The sequence below is a fragment of the Haliotis cracherodii genome, unplaced genomic scaffold (assembly GCF_022045235.1).
Source record: "Haliotis cracherodii isolate W230 unplaced genomic scaffold, xgHalCrac1.p SCAF_2, whole genome shotgun sequence".
Taxonomy (NCBI): domain Eukaryota; kingdom Metazoa; phylum Mollusca; class Gastropoda; order Lepetellida; family Haliotidae; genus Haliotis; species Haliotis cracherodii.
Window position 1 is genome coordinate 25,593,073 of NW_027266275.1, and position 27,138 is coordinate 25,620,210.

The 27,138-nt window shown below is 40.1% G+C and overlaps 2 protein-coding genes across 2 annotated transcripts; one reads left to right on the plus strand and one right to left on the minus strand.

Moving 5' to 3' along the window:
* Nucleotides 1-3,087: 3,087 nt before the first annotated feature.
* On the plus strand, nt 3,088-13,060 carry LOC139468879 (N-acetylneuraminate lyase-like). Its single transcript, XM_071251013.1, has 11 exons — nt 3,088-3,186; nt 4,144-4,208; nt 4,943-5,013; nt 8,102-8,189; nt 8,532-8,589; nt 9,108-9,183; nt 9,501-9,593; nt 10,619-10,764; nt 11,643-11,768; nt 12,481-12,520; nt 12,655-13,060. Exons 1-11 carry the CDS (start codon nt 3,181-3,183, stop codon nt 12,792-12,794), a joined length of 909 nt encoding a protein of 302 aa, XP_071107114.1. The 5' UTR covers nt 3,088-3,180; the 3' UTR covers nt 12,795-13,060.
* A 6,033-nt stretch (nt 13,061-19,093) lies between these two features.
* LOC139467532 (beta-1,3-galactosyltransferase 1-like) lies at nt 19,094-26,276 on the minus strand. The gene is made up of 2 exons (XM_071249067.1): nt 26,207-26,276; nt 19,094-20,336 (listed from the first exon to the last, which is right to left on the minus strand). The coding sequence occupies exons 1-2, from the start codon at nt 26,215-26,217 to the stop codon at nt 19,094-19,096; spliced, it is 1,254 nt and encodes a 417-aa protein (XP_071105168.1). The 5' UTR covers nt 26,218-26,276.
* Between the last annotated feature and the right edge of the window lie 862 nt (nt 26,277-27,138).

A 27,138-nucleotide genomic window follows, 5' to 3' on the forward strand; every position in this document is an offset into this window, starting at 1 on the left:
GTGTCTGTCACGATGAATGTCCTCACTCATCTGTCAGATAACCTCTGCGGTCATGCCCCATATACGGCAACATTGGAAAGCTTCTTGAAGCTTCTCCCCTCTCGCCATATATGTGCTAACCCAAGGGAAATCAATAACCTCACATTAATATGGTGTATCTTAGCGAAATACATAGTGCTTTCCAATGTACCAAAGGAACATTTCGTAGGGCCAGTTTGTGACAACAACGCATTCATGTTATTAGTCAATGGATAACTTCTACGTTCATCCCTCAAAAAGTGGTGATGTGTCTGGCGACAATGAAGTGAGAATGCGAGTTCCGAAAGGATTACCCAAGGCACTGGTGGTCGTTCGAACAAACACAACAAGTCTGATGGTGATGTATGTGTTTGTACGAGAGCATTCCAATCCGTCCGGAACTATTTCTACGAACTACATGGTACAGGCTCGATGTAAGATCTATTATCCAAAGCGCTGTTAGTGGAATGAATGAAGTCATCACTTTCAGGAAGTAGCTTACTTCATCCCTGTCTGACCTCAGTGGAATTCAGACGACCACTCTGAATCTTAACATGCTGGATGACTGTGTGTATGTACAATGTATGTGTATGCGTGCGTGTATGTGTGCGTGCGTGTGTGTGTCAGCGTGCGTGCGTGTATATGTGCGCTCTAAGGCAAAGCAGACACTACCGTAAACCATATACAGTAAACTACGATTAAAACGAACTCAAAGGGACCACTAATTTTAGTTCGTAATAACCGTAGTTCGTGATAAGCATATATACAGCATTTATCAACAAATGCCCGGAACTAAAACATAAGTTCGTTATATCGGCCAGTTCGTTATAAGCGTGTTCGTTATAAACGTAGTTTACTGTATATTTACTTCTCAAAATCAATTAGATGTATAATCAAAAGCAATAATGTTCAAGTGAATTATTATTAACTTACAAACCTTTAAATGATTTTTAGGATTCGAAACAGGGAAAATGTAATTCCACCAAATAGTATTCCCACTCTAATGAATCTTCGAGAGAGAAGAGTTAAGAAAAACACTGCTACTGATCATTTTGATAATTTTCTACATGCCTAGCAAAGTGAAAATGGCAGGTGGCGACAGATAACAATGTTTGAATCTGCTACCTCGCCTCGTGACCTCATACGTTTATTTAAAGTCCACAGGAACACAACCGAACAAGTCAGACACCGTCCCCGTAGTGGTAGGTAGGTAACACCCCATAGGCAAGACATATAGATTCTAACCACGCTTCATAGACATAGATTCTGGGCAGAAACTTTCACAGCTCTACCATCCCTGGCAATAGATGTGCATCGTCTACGCATCTACGACATCCTCTACGCGAATACTAAACCTGGCGGCAGAACAATAATAGGACCCAGAGCAACGTTTTCCCACAGCATGATATTTGTTTGCTTGTTGTAGAACGCCGCATTCCGCAATATTCCAGCGATATGACGACGGTCTGTAAATAATCAATCGTGTCTACCAGACAATCCAATGATTGACATCATGAGCATCGATCCACGCAATTGGGAAAAGCTGACAAGTATCAACCAAGTCAGTGAGCCTGACCACCCGATCCCGTTAGTCGCCTCTTACAATCATAGTCGCCTTTTACGGCAAGCTTGGGTTGCTGAAGACCTATTCACGGATCTTCACAAGTCGAGTCTCCACTACATAAGTACACGGACCGCCTCCGTCGTCTAATGGTAGAGCGTCCGCCCGGAGAGCGGAAGGTCCGGGGTTCGATCCCCGGCCGCGTCATACCAAAAGACGTTAAAAGATGGTACTTGTCTGGCGCTCGGCATTAAGGGGCTAAAACAAGGACTTGTCGGCTCGGAGTCAGTATACTGTGTCTGAGTGGGGTGTTCATGTTAAACTGCGGCATGGTATCTCAGTGAGCTAGCACTATAAATCGGCATCAGTCCGGACAATTACAAGCAGCCACACAAACACACACACGTACATGCACGTCGCTATGTAAGTGCATTAATCTTGGACGCGACGTTAAACCCCATTTCACCTCACCTCACCTCACCTCACCTCACCTCACCTCACATGAGTACACATTACATGATGTATGTATTGCTTAAAAAAAGTGAATTAATTATACAGAAAAAAGTCTTCTTCGTATCTTTAATACATAATATTATCATATATTTGTTTTGTAATTATAGGAAATGGGCTTGGTTCGGGGGACTTAGTTTACATAATTATATATTGATCAACAGAAAATTTTCAATGTGTAATGATCACGTTGATATCCTGCTACAGATGACACACCCATTATCCAACATGGAGCCTTACAATGTATCGATTTTTCGAAATATGTTATTTGCGTACAATGGTGGTCTGAAACATAGCATGTTCTGTCTGACACATGTACATATTTCTATGAACGTTGGACAATAGTTATCAAGAAAACTGGAAGCAATGTTCAGAAATGCCTTGCTTTGTGAAATGCAACAACGTTGTTTATTAATATACCCTTAAATCCTTCAATAGTAAACACAAGGATAATACACACGTCAAACAATCACACTCTTGTATTATGCTGTATCCAACGCAATGCCCCCACATCAAGCTGACTTCCTATGATACATAGGTGACTAACGGGATAGGGTGGTCAGGCTCGCTGACTTGGTCGATGCATGTCATCGTATCCCAATTGCGTTTATCGATGCTCATGATGTCAATCACTGAATTGTCTGGTCCAGAATCGATTATTTACAGACCGCCGTCATTTAGCTGGAATATTGCTGAGTGCGGCGTTAAACAACAAACAAACAAACATAGCGGTACTGCCAAACCCTAGCTAGGCTAAGGGTGAGAATTCCATCTTCGTCTCTGGACCAAGACTTGTATGGCAAGGTGCTACAGTAACCTGACACCTGAGAAGTGACAGATGCCTTCTCATTCAGGTTGGCTGACAGTAAATGGGCGACGTTTTGCATACGGTGATAAAGATTAACAGTTGAAATGCGCATGTCATACATCTGTGGACTTCACCTTGACCTACACCACAACACAGGCATCTGTCTTATCATAATCACCTGACTCTTCATTTGTGTCGAGAGCATTAGTGTTGCGTACTCACATTTCAACGTACAGGACGTTGTTGGACAACACACGACTAACGGGTCGTATTTCGTTTCATCATGTCCGTAAGTAGACTGTTTAAAATGAAATTCATGTTATAAATTTTATGAAATGAGACTGAGGTTAAATTACCAACTGAATTACATGTCCAGCTGGTTTAGCTGAACTCTACACAGTTTTGTACGTCACATAACACCTCAACTTCATCCTCTGATCTGGGTCATTTTATTACGAGTTATCGCTTCTATTTCTTATTGCTCATGATTCTCAGGGATTACGCCTTAGTCTCCTCAATGGTGAGGTGAGGGGATATTAGATTTTAACGTCCCGTGAACTTGTATAGCGACGTGCATGCATATAAGTGTGTGAGGGGGTGGGGGGTGGGTGGTGGGGGTTGGGCTGCTTGTACACTGCGATACCATGAATACCCCACTGAGGCACAGTATACTGACCGCGAGCCGACCATTCCTTGTTTAAGACCCTGAATGCCGAGCGCCAGGCATGGTAACAACAAGTACCATCTTTTAACTTTTTTTGTATAACGCGGCCGGGGATCGAACCCCGGACCGAACCGGACCTTCCCCTCTCTGGGAGGTCGCTCTACCAATAGACCAGGGAGGCGGTCACTCCTCAAAGGTATTGTGATAGCGGCCGATTTGGGACAATCTGAATGAACAGCCATGACATGTATATGTCTTTAATCACTCAATTGACGTTATTTTTAAGATGTTAATCCCAAATTGTTAATCCCCATTGTACTGTTTATTGGCAGTCTGCCATCCTGAACGAGCTGTGCAGCTATGTCACTGATTAAATTCTGTTGCTTATCGTTATGACTTAATCTATGCCAGGTGACCTTAACTGTATAAGCCTAGGTCAACACAGAGAGAGGCGGGGTAGGTGGGCCTTACTCTCAGCCTAGCTACCGTGGACGTAGCGAATAATCCATGAGCATTATATGACCCTGAAATATGATTTCTAAACTTGTATTTCAAATGAATTAAGTTTTCGTATCCTTTCAGAAACTTCAAGATTTTTGGGTTGAGGGCACTATTACAGCTCCCCTGACACCGTTTAAAAAGAACGGGTAATGTATAAAAGAACCCGTACCTGACATCTTCAGGGGCTACACATGTTCCTTCTTATCGCGGACACCTGGTGCCCAGCATGTGCAGTAGTGTTGTCTTGTGTCAACTGTTTAGTCGTCTTGTGCAACGTTACAATACAGATATTAAAGTGATATTTCTGAATACAAATGGCGAAATTCATTTTAGTATATGTAAAATAAACTAATATCACTTGTTATCCATCACACCTACATTATCTGACATCAGTTGCCTCTATATGGCGTCGTCTGTAGAACTTGGGTAGATGGACGAGTAGCGCTTAGTCACGCGAAGTAGAATATATCTACTCTCGTATTATGTTTTGGTGAATTACTTTTTTCAAGCTGGGAAGGTTTTGCACACTTTGATCTTAATCTCCTTCTACGCAATATCAGATGCGCTTTAGAGTTCTGGACCACTGGCAAACGGACAGGGGAGGGCGGAGGGTGAGGTGGGGTAGCCTAGTGGTTAAAGCTCTCGATCGTCACGCCGAATGCCCGGGTTCGATTCCTACATGTGATATGGCTGGAATATTGCCAAATGTGACGTAAAACTGTAGGCACGTACCCACTGTGAAACAGACGTGGATTAAACTATACTGGGCAATTAAAACCTATTGCATTCGCATTGTGTTGGTAGATGACCTGTCGAATTGAACAATAGCCAACGACATATTGATTGATCCGAATTTAAAGCTAGGCTGCTTGTTTAACAGCGATCTCAATCCAGACATATTGGACAAATATGTGGATTTTCTGGTCAACAACAAAATCGATGGTGTTTTCGGTGAGTTAATACTTTATCACATGTTGCCTTTTAGTAATTGTATTGTAAATGTGTCTTTGTCGTCATGTGCAATCTACCTACAAATACAGGTGGATGGATGTGTAAGCTGTATGCATATGTCAGTCAAGATAGTTTCATGTATAATGTACAGAGTGAAAATGAATGTATTCGCCTCCCTGAATGTATATACCATCCTGTATATCATTACATCAAAGTGTCCGTGGATTCTAGATGTGCGAGGCACTTTCCAATTTTAACTCGTAACATGTGCTCCGGGATGTTTTCAGGAGAACATTTGACTTGCCTTTGCATGTGTTTGGGACAGTTTACACTTAACTTTTCTCGAACACCCGGTATCATCACCTTTTTATAGTGATTCACAGACTAATGCTGATCGTAATCGTCGTAAACGTACAATTGGTTCTGATATGTCTTTTGAGAGTGGAAAGGAATTTCTCGCTTATGTTTAGTAACAACATTAAATTGCACGCCGTATTAAAAGTACCACCGTGCTGAAACTTGGAATAATGGACCCTATCTTCCAAGTTTTGATAGGGATTAAATTAACAAAATGACGCCTGTGAAAGGACAGCCCTCGCGTGATCATCACTAGGACAGTGACACATTCGACTTGACGCATGAGTCCTTGACACCGACGCGTTCGACCAGGTTCGACAGTCCCTGATTGCCGACTTCATAAAGACCGCTATTTGGGTTCTTGGGCAGGTCCCTAGTCCCCCCTTATAATGAGGATCGGGGGGCTACTTGGTCCAATCGGGTGGAACCTTGCATATGATGTAACCTACCGATTTGTTTGCGAAGACTCTATCACTCAGTCTGTAATATTATAACATAGTTTTAAAAAGGCTGATTGTGATGTAAACTAACATTCACTCACTGTAGAGTCTAACATGTTAATGTGCTCGTGAAGATTTGTCTCCAAAATTATATTAGCAATCGTTCCAATATATAATGAGAATAAACAGTTACGTAATGCGACCTGGATGCCATAATTATTCAGTCGAATTTCTCCCATTACCCAATAACCAAAGCGCAGAAGGCAAGTAACTTTAATCTTACTCGGGGGTTCATACCGACCTTGCACAACTGATAAGTCGCTGCTGTAGGCTGTCACAATTGACGTAACCACCGTCACACATACAGACATTGAGTCAGCTTATCGCCTCATACCGCAGTTGTGCCTGTCATACACACGCCCTTGTAAGACCTTGCTTTTTTCTCCACAAATAATGATTGTATTGTTTCCTCAATGACACATGGGAACATTTGAAATCCTGCAAAGTATGTGTGGTAATGGTCAAATGTCTGATAGGTAATATTTGAGAAAATGCTGATTCCAACCTGATATTAGCTTCACAAGCGCCGCAATATACAATTATTTTTGTAAGAAGAGCGTGTCCTGTTTTACAGTGACGTTAGATGTATGGTTCACATTTTACGGCCGATTCGACGAATAAATGCTTAACGTTGTGTCGTCTGTCAATTAGCGAGAGAGAGTGAGAAGGGTTTTACCCCGCAACATTTTAGCAACATTCCAGCTACATATCGCGGCAGCGGGACACCGGGAATGGGCTTCACAAAATTACCCATGTGAGGAACCGAACCCTCTTTGTCGGCGTTACGACCCAACGCCTCAACCACAATCCTACCCTAGAGTTCCTGTTTCGTCTGTCATCTCTGAAATAACACTTACATAAATGTATCGGTATAAATAGTGTCGATTCCCAAATTGAAACAATATGTTAATTCAGAAATATGTACGTTAAAGAACTAAGTGTGAAACCAACAAACAAAAAGCGGTATACAATCAACAAATGTATTACAAAATTCAATGTTTACATATCAATACAAATTACTGCACGGCAATTTCAATGGCGGTAAACATCAGAGTGATAGTACAATATTCAATGACAATAAATAATATGATGGCAGTAGTCAGTATCAAATACAAAAATATAGTGGTGACAGCAAAAGTCAGTGATAATAATATATATTCACTCAGCGGTGACAATGGTCAACCTTCCGAGATGGACTCGGCAGGGAATCAGGGAAGATGAGCGTTCCTCACATGAAAGCTGGTCTTGACGTGATGAAAATGCGGGACAGACGAAATGTGTGAGAGATGCGCGAGGCATGCTCTTGTCCCCTTATATACCGTCCAACTAGCTTCCTCACTTTCTAGACAGTGCTGTAAGGCGCTGTACAATGCTGGACGAGTCTCGCCGTTTCCGGAAGTTACCACACCACTCTTGAATCTAAATATAGTAACTAACTGACGACTGCTTCCAATTTACTAGTACTACATTCCTGACGACTAATCACTGCCCAAATACAAAGCAATGAGCGTCTACCGAATATCTGTACAGAAACAATGTAACGCAATTACAATCATTGTTACCCAATATTGATCAACCATTGTTCGTCCGTCAGCATTAATTCGCGTAAAATATCCCGTGTCAACATTTCTACATTTCTGGGCTACTTTGCTCACATATGTCCATTCACTTAAGGGAGGGGCGGTGGGATAGCCTAGTGGTTAAAGCGTCATTGGTACAATGTCTGAAGCGTATTTCTGGTGTCCTGCTGTCGTGGTATTGCTGGAATATTGTAAACGAACGACGTAAAACCATACTCACTCGGACCTCGGACGTGTATAGTCACGACGCCTCCATATCCTGTTGTCTTTTGTTAAGAGAGTGAGTTGAGTTTAAGCCGCTTTTCGCAATATTCCAGCTTTTCATCAGAAATGGGATTCACACATTGTACCCATGTGGGGAATCGAACCCGGACCTACGGCGTGACACGCGAACTGTTTTACCTCTAGGATACCCACCAACCCTTTCCTTTCTTGTGTGCTCTTCGTTGGTCCCAGCCGCCGTGATTAAACAAGCAAACAGATAACTAGACAATTATCTGTCCGGAACGCTAGGCGGTTTAATAGTGTACGATTCGATGAGGTCATATTCCTTCGAGTGACCAATCAACTTTAAGAATCGCTAAAATGCTTGTATTCAAATATCGTTATCTTTCAAACCTGATGAGTAATACTTTCTGTTTCAATAACTAGCCGCGGGCACTATGGGGGAAGGCATGTCACTCACGGTAGCAGAAAGAAAACAAGCAGCGGAATCCTGGGTTCGAGCCTGCAGGAACAAGTTAGTGTCCCCCGATCTTCTTTGTAGTTCTTCATCATCCTTCAATTGTCTCTCAAACGCTTTACATCCTCTGTAGCTACCGTACTAGATCTATAAGGAAACATATCCAATTCCTCCTTTATGTTTACAGATGTCACAATGATCACGCTGTCTTGAAATTTAGAAACCAATTATATCCTAATCGATATTTATGGAAAACTCTGTTTGAGCATAACCACGATACAGGAAATGGTGTATAAGAGAACCCATTGTATCCAGTAACTGACAAAAATCAACACACTGATGACTACTGTAATCTTTCTTCCTCTGACACATGCCTAATTATTGACCGTTGTACTCCAGATTAAAGTACGTCATAGTACAAGTTGGCACAGAAAATCTACGATCTAGCAAGGAACTGGTAAGTTTTCGTCCGCCGTGTTAGTATCTTATCTACAATAATCCGAGATTATTTTCCCTTGCCCGTGGTATATATGTTCCGAATGCTTGAAAAGTTCCATGCCAGCAATAATTATCTCACAATGTATTTCCATCCACGATGATGTAAATGTTGTCACAGTACAATACCAGTGTTTCATCAAACGGGTAGACGTCTCCAATCTGCGTTAGATTCAGCTTGCTTCCACGTTAATTTCTATGAACATTCTGAGTGACTGGTGCTACTGGTAGAGCAGGACATACTTATACCAATTACCCTTTTCAAGAACACCTGGTGTCATTTCCAGTGCTCCATTCATATGTCAATATTTTGTGTTTTATCGATAGATAATCGAGCCTTATTCTGGCGCGGTCATTTCAAATTTGCCCAACCAACATACCTTTTAAAAAAGAGTTATCCCCAATACACGCACGGGCGTGGGCGATTTTTGTCACGTGAAAACCATGGGTTACATTCAACTTTCAACTTTCATTTGATAGGCCCAGCATTGTCAGCAGGTTGGCGTGACGGCCATTGCGTGTCTTGCACCATCGTACGTCAAGCCAGACTCTGTTGGTAAGACCTGATTTCACATGTGCATGAGTGTCCACTCGTCAGATATATGCTCGCACAGTTTGTAATTGCTTGTTACACAGGCGGAAGTTATAGTATATATAAAGCGAACATTAAAAGGTTTCGATATGTACGTTTATGTAATTCCCATAATCGACAAATAAGCATGCACGATCGTTGTACGCGATGTTTCACATTTTTTAGATGTTCACTTTATTTTAATCGTATTCACATGTTTACATTATTCTTAGATGTTCACTCGTTTCGGATCATATGTTTCAGACTCCCTACGTCGATGTACATGTATTTACATCTTTCAGATGCGCTTGTTGACTACATGGAGCAAGTGGCTGCATCTGCACCCGACCTTCCATTCTATCTTTACGATATCAACTTCATGACAGGAATATACCGTAAGTAAACCCAAAAAACAAAATGATTGAAGATAATAGTAATTCTCTTTGTGAAATATTCGATTATGATTGGTCAATCAGAGGTATCAAATCACAATAAACTCCCTCTGATTGAAACAGCCAATTTGACGGTTACTACAATATCCAGGATGTGAGGCAATACATTTCGTGAGGATCCGGGGTAGAATAAGTATTCAGCAACCCATGCTTGCCGTAAAATGCGACTAAGCTTGTCGTAAGAGGCGATCAGGTGGTCAGACTCGCTGACCCAAAGGCGGGGATCGATGCTCATTATGTCAATCACTGGATTATTTACAGACTCGATTATTTACAGACCGCCGTCATATAGGTTGAATATTGCGTAGTGCAACGTTACACAAACAAAAAACAAAATAGTTCGTGCAGAAAACATGAACGTAATCTTCAAAGAGAGCTCGCTATTTGACGCATTTCTATATACGACAATGACGTCATATCTCTTGCGTCAATATGAGCAATATACCGTTATAGTGATTTGCGGTGCAGAACGAAACCTGTGGAAGGCTTGCTTAGTTTTCTTTGGCGGTGCCCACCTCATCTTAGCTTACGAAGTTGCCGTGCAACATGCAATCAGTGTCTGTCATAAGTTCGAATGGAGTTTTGCGGTGTGAACAAACTGCTTGTGCATATAGAGCCATATTTTGTTAAAAGGCTGTTGTCAGTGATTCCGTGAATTCTGATTGACAACCCACCCAAAACACCCGACTCAACCCGTTCCGCATCACTCAATGTATTAGGTAACATCAAAGAGTTTGTGTTATATTTAATCATGTTAGAATGGAGTTCATTTAACATTTAAAACCGGTTCAAAATTCAATTTTGCACGGTTAATCTACAGGTAACCTAGCTCTTAAATGTTCATGTCTTAACTATAACGTTTTAGCTTTAATTTATTAACTTAATTTCAAACTGGTCATACTAAACGTGTGCGAACTCAGTCAGATATTGACCCACATGTTTAGTTTCAACCACCGAATTGTTTTCAGTGAACAGTGCCGAGTTCCTTGAGAAGGCAGGCAGTCGGATTCCCAACCTCAGAGGACTCAAATTTTCATGCAGGGAGCTTCCATATTTACTGGATTGTAAAAGTTGCTGTGGAGGAAAGTTCCAAGTGATGCTTGGCTCTGATGAGGTAAAGGAGTAAACAACGTGAGTGAGTGTACCTTTGAGTGAGTGAGTGGACTTACGCCTTTTTTGTAGTGCTCGCCAACGGAGATACCATGTGGCGATTTATCATTATACCCTATACAGAAACATTAAACTGTCTCCGAGCCGGCCAGTCCTTGTTGTGTGTCCTTTGGAGGTGGTTGTGTGTGTGTGCTCGGGTCGAGGCGGAGCTGAAAACTACCCTCGTCATATGTAAAATCCGTAGGCGTACTTGGTATAAAGATGGGCCTTGACGCGGTGTATCACGTAGTGAACATTGATCCCTGCTCACATGACACTTCAATTCTGAAACAGATGCGATTTGTATTATATCATACACCTTGAAGTAAATACATTGCAAGTTGAAAGCTTAATGTGATATGGATGTTATCACATTTATGTTCTGCCACTCACTTATAGTCGAATGGATTTAAAGTCTTTGAAAGGTATTCAGAAGTGGTACACACGAGGAAGACCATTTATGGATGTCAACTTCTTTATTATGAGAAACACAATGTTTCGGAGTATATGCCTACTCCATCAGGTGAAGGAGTAAGCATATACTCGGAAACATTGTGTTCCTCATAATAAAGATGTTGACATCCATAAATTCTCTTCCGAAAGGATTTAAGTAAAAATTCATGTCAATAAAAATCATGTAAACCGAGATTCAATGTCTTCCTTGATGTATTGTTTGACGCGGTATCCTGAAGGCGTGGGTGGCTACGTGCGCGATAAACCCATGGTGACATTAATGAATGCGACACAAAACACTATTTCCACCACACTTTATTACGCACTCACGTAATTATAAACTCCTATGTTTGAAAATCAACAGAATGTGTCTGTGTTAATATTTTCCAGCAATTCCTCACAGCACTGTCTATTGGAGTAGACGTGCCAGTACTGAATGGCTACATTGGACCTACGTTTGACAAACTCCGTACCGCATTTAGAAACGGAGATATGGACACGGCTCAACAGCAACAGGTTTGGATAACCTACCATTTCTTGTGCATTTTGCTAAATTACGGATTGTTATACTCATATTAGTTTCGTTTCAGCACCCATTACATTTTTTATTAGGTATAGACTTTTTCCATACACAAATTGTAATGCATCTCATAAATAACTGTTACTGTTACTGTCAATTATATTTATATTTATTTTCGATTTTTATAGATCTCTATTCATACAGTAGAATATTTACAACAATAAGACGAAAATGTGCTTTTTGCATGCTTAAGTTAGCAGGTGTCTTTAGAATTACATATTGTTTTCCAATTGTGGATAAATTAATATGGAGCGGCGGTTGGATAGCCCAGTGGTTAAAGTGTTCGCTCGTCACACCGAAGACCCGTGTTCGATTCCCCACATGGGTACAATGTTGTTAAGCCAATTTCTGGCGTCCAGCGCCTTGACACCTTGGTATCGCTGGAATATTGTTAAAAGCGGCGTAGAACAATACCCACTCAATCATTCGATATGGAAATAACAAATGTGCATTTTAAAAAAGGTTAGTTCAATGCAATGTAATTTCTAGTCCAGGGAATACTTAGCGTACTTAGATTCTGGTAATACTGGCCTCTGTTGATAACCGATGTTTATCGGTTTGTTATGCTTTTGTATATAGAACAACAGTTTCTTTGGTTTTGAAGGCAGTACGTAAACAATATGTAATCCGTTGATGATTATTTTTCAGAAATTTGCAAGGCAGCTTGCACGGATAACTGCAAAGCACGGTGCGTACGTTTTAGTTCGGAATCACGTTTCTTTCTATCCCGTATTATACTAACACAGAATAAGCTAATCTATCATAAATTCGTGTTACTTTGCAAGTACCACCGACTATTTTTCCATACACATTTTGTTTAAGGAGGCGGGATACCTGCTGTCAAAGCTATAATGGAACTGCTTGGATTGGATCTTGGACCTGTCCGTCTTCCACTTCTTCCAATCACAGCACAACAGAAGGAAGGACTTAAGAGAGATCTGCAAAACATCGGCTTCCTGTAACTGACAATAAGCAGTATACATACTCAGTTATTTGGTACTTCATAGATCAATTATTATACTATTTTATGTAAACCAGCAACTTACTGCTGTTCAGGGCACTGGCCCATGGTGCGTGTTGCAGTATTACAAATCTACACAGAGGTATAATGTAGCTAAATATGAAATGATCGTGCTGTGATCATGAGCATGCTTGTTAAATGTCATTTTAATTTGATACAGTGATCATCATATACAGTATATTGTAAAAAAGCTTCAAGCCAGTAAAGTTATTGCATAAAATGATGTTTTTTTTGTTGTCTTAAGAACAACTTATTTCTTTTAACTGACGGATCAGGAATACATCTACAAGTATCACAATAAGGAGGGTTATGCTCCATGATAGCAGGGCTCATTGACTTGTCTTAGCATGTGTTTGTGATGGGTGCCATCGGTGAAGCAGGATAAATGACACCAAGTGGCACTTGTTATAGAAATTGTAGGACAATCGGACTAAAATATCATCCATGTAACGCTAAAATGTCAAATTTCCGTTAACGATGACCATTGGTATTCTCTCCTGCCACATTCGTCCCTACACCATAACAACCCCTCCACCATACGGCACGACCTCCTGAACGCAATATGCCGCCGTTCGTTCTCTCCTTCGGCGGCGGTAAAGACACCGTCTTCCATCAGCTCTGAACAAACAAAACCGGCTTTCATCAGTGAAGACGACCCTCTGCCAGACACGTCACTGCTAAAGACGTACACCCCGAGCCCATCTCAATATCTGACGACGACGTTGCGCATACGATGTTAATGACTGTCCTCTGTAAAGTCTGTAAACACTAATTCCTGGAGCCCAGGATCACCTCGCCACTGACTGTCGACTAATCATATGCCCTAAGGCATTCGTCGCTGATGACGTCACTGTCAGGAATCGGTTCCGGAAAGTACGCAAGTGACGGTCTTCATTGGGCATAGTTACCCTGGGTCTGCCTGTTCTTCGCACGTCTGATGTCTGCCCGGTCTGTCTGTAACTTTGCATGAGGTTAGTTACAGCAACACGGAAGCAACCAAAAGTTCCCATCTGCATCATACCCACGGCCCGTATCTTTTATATACCCTTATTGCACGTGTAGTTTGGGCTGCACAAGCGGTACGTGCTTTTTACTTTTTCGCATTTTCTACACACACACAAAACGTGGAAGTATTTTACTTTCTGCAAAGAGCATTGTTGTCATTTTTAATGTGGTAAAGTTTCTTTTGGCCGTCAGTTGAAGTTGTGCACTTTCTCATTTTCTAGATTGCTAGACTTTCTTGTATAGTCCTGACAATTGTTCTTATTTTTTGCGACCGCCTCCGTGGTCTAGTGGTAGAGCGTCCGCCCGGAGAGCGGAAGGTCCGGGTTTCGATCCCCGACCAGGTCATACCAAAAGACGTTACGTTACTTGTCGTTACCCTGTCCGGCGCTCGACATTAAGGGGCTAAAACAAGGACTGGTCAACTCGGATTCAGTATACTGTGTCTGAGTGGGGTATCATGTTAAACTGCGGCATGCTATCTCAGTGAGCTAGCACTATAAATCGGCATCAATCCGGACTAGTACAGCACACACACACACACACACACACACACACACGTGCATGCACGTCGCTATATAAGTGCAATAATCTTGAACGCGACGTTAAACTCTATTTTTACCTCACCTCACCTCTTATTTTTTCCCTACATATGTACATAATATTCGCCGCTATTTTGCCTTTTAAGCCCAATGGAATAGGGTTCGGCGGATAATATCGAGACTGGTTATTTTCTAGTGTTGAAGTTAATATTTCAAAGTGATAGAAAGTAAAAAAGGTTCTTGGCAGCCGCATGACTATGTCCGATCATTTTTATTTCAATATTTCGTAGTTTTTGTAGGCATGTAGAAGTTGGATTTACATATGACAAGGAATCGTATGGTAAGCAGCTTCTTCATTGCATCTACACGACGTTTCGACTAATGAAGGGTCAAGAACTAGCCTTGAAACGTCGTGTGGATAGAATATAGAGGTTCAATAAGAAGTCCATGAAAGTATTCCTGTTTACAAATATTTCGGTGACTTGAAATTTTCCATAAGGCAATAAAGGCCAGTGTAGCAAAGCTCGTTGTTTACTCGATTCAGAAGTATGATTTACGTTATGTCATATGTGATAAGCATAAGTTGATATGATTTCTGAATATTTCAGTTCCACAAATGCATAAACAGGTACTTGTAGCAATAGCTGTACTTATAGTGCAAAGGTATCTCAATAGTGTTTTAACTATTACAATAGTAGAAAATGACCTGTATAACCACCCCCTAATGGTAAGCTCCGATATATCTCATCGGTTGATGGCAGTAATCAATGCATCTTATCTAAAAATATATAAAAGGAATTATTCACAATGTATGATATGGTGGTTTCGGTATTTTTTACAAATCAACAGTTACTATGCGAAAAGCGGGAATAAAGACAGGTTTATTCCAGTATGGACACAATGTGTGAACATCTGTTTCTGGTACCCCTGCCGTCAGATGACAGGAATATTGCTTGAGACGGCGTAAGCGACTACCCTGGCCTGTTTGTGAGGTGAAATAGCAGTGAAATTTTCGTCGTTTGTCATTCGCCATTGAGTTACTGTATTAACTGTGAGAGCGTGCTGTCTCACGGTAATTTTTCCTAAATATAGAATGGAAGAATTGAGAATAAAAGATGACATCAGAGCTGCTAGCGTCCCAAGATTTATTCAGGTGCAGTGTGTAATAAACATTTCAATTCAATTAGTCACATAATCATATCTAATAATCATAAATTATATCATTACAAATAATTGTCATAACGTCGTGGTTTCTTATGACATAACTACTCAGAATATAATTCAATAAGCATTTCGCTTCAATCTTATAACATATCAAATAATCATCATTACATTATACACAAATAGATAAGGATGGAACTTTAAATAACGGCGCAATACAAATACAACACATATGATTCACAATACCAATGTCAGCTGAAATAATGCAACATTAATGATAGACGTATTTGTAGATATATTACGGTAATGCAGTCTCGCGCATTACCGTAGTTCTTCTAATACAATTTTTTTTTAGCTACTTTATGCAGAGCTCGCATATGAGCATTGTGCATTCAACTATTAACATCAAGTTACAGGTATTTCATTCCCTTTCAAGAACAAAGCTGACTGACTATTAACTAAGTCCAGCATTACTGCTAGCAATGAATCTACACATATTGACATATTTTACTTTACGATGTTGTTGATACTTGTACTAGATTTCTTATTTATCAAACGGTTATCAAGATGTTGATAAGGAATAATTAATTTCATATTTTGGTGATCGAAATTACTACAACCTACATAAGTGATTACAACCTTCAGAAGTGATACCTATAGTGGCATAGTGCGCATTGAAAACATTCCTAATCGTTATTTGAAGATTTAAAATACATTAAACAATAACTTAACAATGAACCAACGCATGTGGTTGAAAAGATACAATGTTCCAGAATTCTAAGACAATAATCATGAAATACATTCAACATATTTGAAAACAACAATTAAAACAATCTGAGACAATAATCATAATACACCCTCAACATGAATGAAAACAACCATTGAAACAACGCATGAAAATGTCTTACCTTAATATAGAATGGAAGAATTGAGAATAACTAATGACATCAGAGCTGCTAGCGTTCCAAGATTTATTCAGGTGCAGTGTGACTTGGTAGTCTTACTTACTTACTTACTTACTTACTTACTTTGTAGATTTAACGTGCGCGTTCCGACTGATGCGTATTTCGCACTCGGGTCCAGCAGGCCATTTAATGTGTTTCCGAAAGGGGCGAAAGTGGTCTGTGCAACCCAAGATGGGGGTTGAGGGGCTGCTTATATAGAATTTGGGAATTTTGAGATTTGGAATAGATGCCGATGGGGTTGGGGAGGAGAACTAAGGGAGCTTGGTATGGCGGATGTTTGTTTGTTTATGTGATTTTGATTTGGTAGGTTATTGTGTTTTTAGATGCGTTTTATTAGTTCCGTTTTGATTAAGAATACGCCTAAGGCCTTGAAGTTTTCTAGTTTATTTTGTGGGTTTAGTATTGCTTCTAGAGTGAGAGACTTGTTTAGATTGAGGGTGGTTTGTAATGCGGTTCGATGTGTTAGGTAGTGTGTGCAGTGGATGAGTGCGTGTTCTGGGGTTTCTGGTTGTTTGCAGTGTGGGCAGATACCTGTAGTGTGTTTTTTTAATTTGTTTTATGTGGTTATTTAGGTTGGTGTGTCCTGTTTGGAGTTTAGTGATTACTCTGTCGATATTTTTTGATGGCTGGAGAATTTTTGGTTTGGTTAGTGGTTTGCTGAGCACTTTTTTGATTTGGCTATTTGAGTTTAGATATAGGTTATGCTATTTTGTTATGATTTTTTGCTTGTTTACACTTTTAATTTCTGATTTTGAGATGGGTGAGTTTAAGCTTATTTCTGGGATTTTGAGGGATAGTTTATCTGCTTTATCGGCGTTTTCATTACCGTATATTCCTACGTGGGCGGGTATCCACTAGAAGGTTATTTGTTTGCCTGCCTTAGTTAGGTCGTTGAAGCTTTTAAGTATTTGATTTATTAATTTAGGTCGGTGTTTGGTATTTTTGTTTTGGAGGGCTTGCAGTCCACTTAGGGAGTCAGTAAGTATTAGGATTTTTTGTGGTTTTTGGATTCTTGATTATGGAGGGCTGAGGCCATGCCCATTAGTTCTGCCGTGAATATTGATTGGTTGTTTGGGAGTCGGAAGGATTGTGTGGTTTTAGTTGGTTGTTTGGTATGGACTCCGAAACCTGTGTGTTTGGAGGTCGGATCTGAGGATCCGTCCATGTAAATGTGACACCAATTTGGCCAATTTTCGTGTATGTATGCTAGTGTGGTAGTTTTAGCTATGTTTGGGTCGGTTTGTTTATTTATTTGGCTAGCTAGTGTTGTGTCTATTTTTTTGGTATTTTAAGTTTAGGGGTTTACTTGGTAGTTAACCTGCCCCTACTTATATAGTGGAGCCAAGCATAGCAAACTCTGATTGGTTTAGTTTTGAAAACATTATTTTAATTTATTGTCACAATTACTTCCTTTGTTATTTCATGTGTTGTTCCGGGTTGAGACAATATTCGCATAGATTACCTAACTAATGTCTACCTATAGTGGATAAGGTAATAAAAAAACCAAAGGCTGGCATTTCGTTGATCCGTCGGCATTTTAGACTGACCGCCGACTTGTCACGGGGATTACCGTTATTGGTCAGCGAGTCAATCTGGAATTGACACGCAGCCGGTGACTGTAATGCGAACGGACATCTATTGTCTAAATTATGTCTCGCGGCATGCTTTTACAACCTAAGTGAGTTACTGCCATTTATGTGAGATGTGCGAGATTTGACTGTAAAGATACGTGAGTTAATTTTATAAATTTTGAATATTATTTTTATATTTTGATATGAATTATTAAGCAAGTTTGCGCACTATAACAACTGTTTCGATTTTCAGAAGACGAAAAACCGAATAATTACTTTATTCGACTTTCAAATATCACTGCTGAATGGACAATATATTTTTCATGTTTCGTCCATACATTTTTCATCAAAGTAAGGAGTGATTAGATGCATATTTCATTTTACAACACTCGGCAATCTCAGTAGAAACTCACTGGTGTTGCATATGGAGACCTGTCCCCCAAAGCACACTACATCTTGAAACGTTGAAGACATTTAACATCTCAGCAATGTTTCCCTTCTTCAGAAATCTAAACTCTACCAAATATATAGAAAAAAGGTCGTAATATATGTGAGAGCAGTCACAATTGATTGGGAGAATCATCTTCAGCATAAACCTATTGGTAAACGTTTGAATGGTTCGTGATTCGTCAATCGTCTTTCAAACGCCTGAGTAACGAACTAAGTTCAGGTTGCCGGACGAAACGCATTGTACATATTCTCTAAACCACACCTGTGTTTCTTGTTAGATCATTTGCGCAAAGTTAGAAAATGGCTTTGTCACACCCCTGTGACACAGGACGCTATCATATGAGCTTCCTGTCCTTGAAACTTAACATATAAACGCCATTGAAGCTGCTGTTCCACATGTATGTTTGTACCCTGTAAGGAAAGACTATGACCATATAACTCAATTGTATTTCTCACATACCTGTTACAAAACATGTGTATACACAATTGACTTTTTTTCGGTCGCCAACCTCTTTGTTTTCTATCCGGTACGTTTATGAACACATAAATTCAAAAAGATACCTTTCCATTAATTGTTTTCCATATTTTATACTTCAGTTCGTCTGTAACTCTATTGGCAGATATCTTTGATCCATTTAGAAAATCTCCAGGGTTGGGCGCCATTTCATAATAATTTGTAAAGCCGTTTACGTGATATTGCTTGCAATTACATCCAAAGCACACGATGCCAGTGATAAACGCATCTTCTATGGACACGTATCGGAACAATCTGGCAGTTTGAACAACGCATCTCCCCAGATCCATTGACATCACATAAGTGTTTCCCGATGCATAACGAGGGTAAAGTGTGAAAGGATAGACATATACCGAAACAGCCCATTTACCAGTCCTGAGTACAGGAGGGGACAAGTATATATGCCCAAGTACGGAGTTTACAGGTCGCAGTTTCTTCAGCAACCTCACAAGAACATCAACATCCGTGAATGTGTCCTCATCCGCCTTCAAGACGTACTGTGTAGAAGGGTAATACTCTGAAACGTAATTTAATCCCATTAGCACTTTCAGCGTTAGATTTCGATAAGTATCAATAAAGTTTCCTTGTAAAATATCCCCATGGGCGACATTCTCTTCACTAAGAACAGCCTGTCCTACTTCAGACCGTGTACGCCCCAAAAGAAAAATGAGCTTGGCATTCAAAATTATATTACTTCCAGGCCACCTTTTTCCATGGAGGACGCTGCCGTATGTCTGTCTAATTGCTGTTCTCTGATGCTTTGCAACCGATAAAACCATTATGATCAGGTATGGACTTTCACTTTCAAGTCGTATAGGCACTATATCATACGAAAATGAATATTTCGTCAATATCTTGTTTCTCTTAGTTACAAAATGTACCCAATAGATGAACGCCGTGTAATCCTGCATTTCTGAATGATACTGGAAAGGACGGACCCTTCGTTCCACATATCCACCTCGAACAAGCTTAACGGCTTGTGCTGGAGAAAGTGGTTCACTTCCGTTGTTCCTCTGTATCCATCGACTACTTGGCTTCTTGGCTTGAGATCCTTGCTGTCTGAATTCGTTGAAATCCTCTGACAATAATGCTTCATCCCCAGATATCAGCTTTCTGTCAGAGTAGATGCTTCTATTTGTGGTTACCATGTAACCCTGTACAGCACATTCCCTTTTTGTACATTCCCCGAATAGAGTTTTGATATATAGTACATCTAAGCACCAAACGATAACACAAATAACAACTACGACATGACATCTTCTCAGGTTTCTCCTGAATCTGGAAACAGAAAACATGTGGTATTATAGTTATCGTGTTTTGCATGTATTGGTAGTTCATTAGCTGGAAACATTAACCAATACAGACATAAGACACATTTGCCATCCAAACTACAGTCAAAATAAGACATTCCATCTGAAGATATGTGAGTTTCACCATCACACAGGTCCTTAGTCTCATAGATCTAAATAAATGGATTGCGACCTATTCAGTCATGACTCTGCAGTAAATGAGACCTGGGCCCACTTGCACTTGCGATCTAGCGCTAAGACTATCGTAAGCCTATGTTAAAGTACATGTATGGGGCTACGATCATCTTAGCGCTAAGATCGCTTTGTGCAAGTGGGCCCTGGCCAACATGACAAATCATGCTTCAAACCAGAACTGGAAGTGAGTGGGTGAGTTGGGTTTACTCTGCTTTAAGCAATATTCCAGAAATATGTTAGGCAATACTAATAGATGTTTTGAAATTCGCATTATTCCAGACATAATCATGCTGGCAGACATCTGTACTAAGTGTTCATTGGGAACTATATTGCTGAACGAAGTGTATACATTGTATTATTACGTTTCACATTATCTCATTGTGCTCTGGAAAACGTCTCTGGCGTAACTGTTAATCACACCCTAGATGGTTCTCAAGGTGCGACCTTTCATTACAGTGCGCTGCTCTCTCCGACATCAATAATAAAAAAAACGTACATGCAGATTCTAAATACATTGTGTATAATATCGAATACCATCAGGATACTGACATCTGCATTCAACGGAACATCTAGCTTCGCAATATCATATTTGATTCGAGTCAGAAGATGGTTTGAATGTGGTGAATTATTCCACTGTTAACGTTGGTCACCTATTTTTAAGGCTGCGAGAACAAGACGCCCCTCACCTTCAGTGAAGATTCAATCAAGAAACTACACGTAGAAAAACTACACGGTCAGATAGACAGTCAAAAGACGATTACTGGTGTTTACTATGCTGATTTGCTTCATCGCCTGAGAGATTCTATCAAAGGAAAGCGACTGCTGGAATTCTACTACTTCATGACAATGCCTCTTTTCACACCTCTCAACTTGCAAAGGCTGCTGTGCGACAACGTGGGTTCGAAGAGCTTTCTCACCCACCATACTTATCAGACCTGGGAGCAAATGATTTCCAGCTGTTTTCTAAACAGAAAGAACACTTTCGTAGAAAGCGCCATGACGACAACGATGACCTCAAAGCTGAATGGTTTTTTTCAGGATGTCTTCAGAAAAAACTTTTCTTACTGACTGGAACTGAAAAGCTTCACTATCGAGGCGAGAAGTGTATTGAGAGGGAGATTATGTTGAAACATTTAAATTAAAAACATTTTTACAATTGTTGGTTCCTTTTGTTAGGCTTAGAACGTTTGGACCAGTCAACAATGCATTTGCATGGCGCCGCTGTATGAATTAGCAAAATGGTCCCTTCAGCACATGTTATTGCAGGGTGTGTAATAAAGTTTATTCTTCAAATCACCAACGGCGGTACATGAGAAATACATAATAATACACAATGTATACAAAATGTGTATCAAGATGGCAGATATATGCAAAATGTTCAGTTTGACTTTTTCAATTTGTACTAAAGAGTCGATAACATTACAATGGTATGGGCCACTTAGACATTATAAACAGATAAAAACCTATTGGGAATTAAATACAGCTCAAAGCTGCATGTTTAGTAATCACTGGCATATTCAGATGTTTAGAATCATGCGGCACACATCATGTGAAAGTTTAAAAATATAATCAAAAGCATGAAATTGATTAAAAAAGTCCCGTAGGTAAGACACCCTGAACAATGACCTGTAATATAATTCGCTTATAATAATATACTTGGACTCATTTATTTCATGGAAATCAGTATGACATCTCCCAACGTAAGGGTCACATGTTGTAGCCGACATGAAGAATGCTCATTTTTGTCAAAAAGTGGTCAGTGTAACTATCGTTAAATTAATTGCATGTGTTCTGATATAGATGTGATCGTGTTCTTGTACAACGTTAACGTACCAGTTAGTGACAAAACATCTGGTAACGTTCCAATATCGAACTTATACAGTTCCAATGGGTAGGCTATCGATAGTGAGTGATTGAGTGTGGTTTTACGTCGCTGTTAGCAATATTCCAGCAGTATCACGGCAGGGGACACCAGACTACATGCAACACGAACTTACTGACAATTCCCCGAGGCTAAAGAGTTTTACAGTTTTTTCGAAATTTCGTTTCCAAGTAAAATAATTGTTATGACTGTGTGTAAAATCCTACTTGCATGGACACATATTAATATTATCGCAATTTATTGTTCTCAATCAACATACGCACAGTGTTCTTACTGCTTATCTATTCTTTCCTTCAATAGGGTATTGTTTACGTTTAAATTATGACGCATCTGGACTAGGTCACGCTGACGTTTTGACCGCTTTTCATTGCTGTATGCTATGGGGCATGCCAGAATCGTGGCGACCGGCTGATCCACCTTTTTCTTCTTGCATCGATAACAAAGTAGTCTGTTCTGAACTACAGTGATAACCAATGAACGGTTAAGCTAGTTTGTCCATGACATGCTGACATGTTAAACGTCAAAGGGGATTCTGTACAGAGCTGATATTTTATGAAATGTTCATCTCCCCCTTTTCTCTGATCATGTAAACAGAAAGGAGTGAGTGAGCTTTTACGCCGCTTTCAGCAATATTCCAGACATTTCACAGACGGGGGCGGGTGGGGGGGGGGGTGGGGGTTGGCACCAGAAAAGGGCTTCACACATTGTACACATGTGGGGAATCGACCCCGGGGCTCCGCCGTGACGAGCGAACACTTTAACCATAAAGATACCCAATCGCCTTCAACAGGAACGAATATAATACAAGAAACAAGGTGTTTATGTTCAATAATATAAAAGAAAGATCATCTGACTTCTGCAAAGAAATCAGTTATCGGATGGTGCTCCATTAATATTATTTAGCATGTTACAGGCAGAAAACTGTCCGTCACCATGACTGCCTATTTCTTTAGAAGTAATGAGCACATGTAAGACACAAGACGGAGAATAACGTTCACTCTAAACTGCATAATAACCTATGAACATTTGTTTGAAAGGAATACCGTTATAATGAAAATAATAGTTCTTGTCCATGGCTGCCTCTGTGGCATACATACAAATTCATCATAGGTGATGCATCGGATATAATTACATGTGAATAGTTGGGGTATTTCTATTAACGAGCTGTATACATGAATACCCGAACATGGCAGACTCGATCGTTCGATAAGCAAAGGGATTGAACAGTTTCTAGGAGGTTGGTTGAACCTTGATAAACCCTACACTGGCCACCTGTACGAGCACATATTGAGTACAAAATATTGTATTTGACGTACCATTGTATAAACAGAACAGCTCAACAATACATGCGGTGTCCCAGTATCAAACAGGGTGGTGTCATAGATCTGGAATATTGCTGAGTAAGGCGTTAAACAACAAACAAACAAACAAACAAATCAAATCAACGTCAATCTTTGAACTTTTGCTGGTAAATCGTTTGGACCTGTCGCGTTAATGAAATGGAATAAACTTCCAGACTGTCTCAAGAATGAAACATTTTTTGCATTCAAATCCCAGCTGATGACACCTATTTTTAAAAAAAGCACCTGCGACTTTTATATGTGTGTTTGCATGCGCTTTGAGCGTGCTGAGCCCTGGTGATAACCGCGATATAAATAGACCTGCAGATGACGCGGCCATCTCCTCGCCGGCGGGTCGAGAAGCGGCCTTTGCTTCGCTTTCCACTGTGCTCATGAACATTCAGGTACCCAGCAACAGGCATTGCCACCATGGGAGACATCAACATACAATATCAGAGTCTATAGATGAGAAAGATGTCTATAAAGTCTATAAAGTTGAATTAAACATTGGTACAATGTTAATACAAGCTAGAAAGTGCTGTCATCTTCCCTTTTATAACATCTTGCAAACCAATGATGCTGATACGTTCTTTTGTAATTCAAGTTGATTTTCACGTTGTTGTAGCTAACCCACGCTATGCAAAAGAAGCTCTGTACCTGACTAAGACGGCAGGTGTTACCGGTTGTTACACTGTATACAACAGCTGTCAATGTGAGATCAATATAAGACACAAGGCACTGATGTCAACATGTTGAATTGTATAATACATTTCCCGATTTCGCCGAGCCCAATGATAAACTTAATTGGATCATTTGGTCGGATTGGGATTTTAGAAATGACAGCAGAATAGTGAGAGTTGTCAACTGTATTCCATTTCGACGTAAACGCTGAGTCACAGATCCAATGTGTCGTTTCAAAATCGTTTATATATGTTAATGAATCCTGGATGTTTGATTGTACGGAAGCTCTTTAGGATAGAATTGTAATGTGTACTTTTGGATATATAAAGTGAATATTGGTATAATATTACCTACATGCGGATGTAGAGATAGCAACCTGGTATTCTTACTGCTTACCATCGACAGCCACAAGCATGTTATTCCGTGGATAGGATATGCCACAAACAGAACATACAATGGGCAGGATATATTACGAGCAGGTTATTCCGTGGGCAGAATATGCTACAAACAGACTAAACTATGGGCAAGATTAACTACGAGTAGGTTATTCCGTGGGCAGAATATGCCACAAACAGACTAAACTATGGGCAAGATTAACTACGAGTAGGTTATTCCGTGGGCAGAATATGCCACGAACACACCAGGGCAAGAATATACCATGGACAAGACTTACCATAAGCAGGTTATTCCGTCGGCAGAATATGCCACAAACAGAATATACCATGGGCAGGATATATTATGAGCAGGTTATTCCGTGGTCAGAATATGCAACGAACACACCAGGGCAAGATTTATTATGAGTACGTTATTCCGTGGGCAGAATATGCCACATACAGAATTATAGTATGGGCAAGATGTATTACAAGCAGGTTATTACGTGTGCAGAATATGCCACAAATAGTCTATACCACAGGCAGGATATATTACGAGCAGGTTATTCCGTGGGCAGAGTATGCCACGAACAAAAGATGTCGTGCGCAAGATATATCAAAATATACAGAATATACCATGGGCAAGATATATTACGAGCAGGTTATATCATGGACAGAATACGCCACGAATAGAATATATCATGGGCAGGATATATTACGAGCAAGTTATTCCGTGGGCAGAATATGCCGCGAGCAGAATATACAATGGGCCAGATTTATTACGATCAGGTTTTTTCGTGGCCGAATTTGCCGTGCGCAAGATGCATGCGGAGGATATACCGTTGCAGGATAATAAGAATTAAAAGCGACAAAAATAATTTCCATTTTCATAAGAAAATACGCGTAGCATATACCAAGAGCATGCTATACCCAGTGAAAGAAAAAACACGGGCAGGATACATCGCGGGTAGCACATACGAGTAGGAGGGACCGTCGATAGGATATACCACTACCAGGATGACCCACTTGTAGAACACGTCATAGACAGTGTTTACGTCGAGAATATAGGATGTATAAACACTTTCCATAAAATGTAGGGGATCAGATAATATAAATGTTATGATCGACCGTCAGAAGTGAATGACTACAAGGGAGAGGTATAGGGAGTTATTCTAGATAATTAACACAGTTAATTGTCAAATCGATCTAAGCCAATAGTATTGTTGATTTCCCAGGCCAAAAATGGTAAGACTGCGTGTCACTTTCACAAGCTTACGTACTTCTGTGAAGAAAGATATCTGTTTACGACAGTTAATTCTTAGACTTCCCTATAAAAAGCGACTTTGGTATAACATTATCTACAAGCAAGAAAATTGTGATGTCTTCTCACCTGTTAAGCATCTTGATATGATGATGCAGGTATGTTATTCTATAATTCAAGTTTATGTCCACATTGATGAAGCCACAGTATGCTATGTAGTTCCAGAGAAGCTCTTTATCTGTCGTTACACCGAAAACAAATTTCAACATAAGATCAATAAACTATATATGGCGCTGTTGTTAAATTGTCGATGCTGATGTCTCTGTGACGTTGCGTACATATATTCATGAGTAATGTTAAATCAATAAAATAGGCTTTGTCGGCTTGGGATTTTAGAAAAGAGAACTAAATGTACGTGGAGGATGGAATGATTTGTGATCAGATACATTCAAGCATTTGATCATGTAGACCAATCAAAACCTTGAAAACTACTTGCGTGTTTGACGACAGCTGTTCTGTGTTAATGTCTTCTGTCATAAGCTATATTCATAATATACAAATATAAAGTTATAATTAAGTTTAAGTCGATACCTGAAAACTACCCCACGCCAGTAAATGCGCTATCATGGATTTCCTGGTCCATCACTTGATTGTCTGGTTTCTTTTACAGGCGGCCGTCGCAAGGCAGGAGTATTGCTGTGCAGCGTCAGCCAACAAGCAAACACTTTTTGTAAGTGTGCTCTAGGTAAGACAGGACATGCTTACCATTCTCGCGAACACCTGGTGTCATCGCTGATTTTCAGTGATCCATTCATATACTTTCCACCGCTATTCTGCTTTTAACGCAAAATGGAAATTCAATTATTTATCTGTGGATAATCAAGACTGGTTATTTTCTGGCGGAGACGTTTTATATTGAAGTATTTCCCCATCGGTAGGGGAGCACGTTTGGCCCAGTCGACGTGGAGCCGCAAATCCTTTGTGCCGTTTTATCATTTAGGCACCCCAAGACCAGAATCCCAGATTTGCCCTGGTTATTATTGGTGATTTGTCAGCACCAT

What these genes read in the sequence shown, in the direction of transcription:
- LOC139468879 (XM_071251013.1), top strand. An exon ending in CAAAATCGATGGTGTTTTCG is followed by an intron (nt 5,014 to 8,101) that starts GTGAGTTAATAC and finishes TTCAATAACTAG; the next exon opens with CCGCGGGCACTATGGGGGAA. An exon ending in TGATGCTTGGCTCTGATGAG is followed by an intron (nt 10,765 to 11,642) that starts GTAAAGGAGTAA and finishes AATATTTTCCAG; the next exon opens with CAATTCCTCACAGCACTGTC.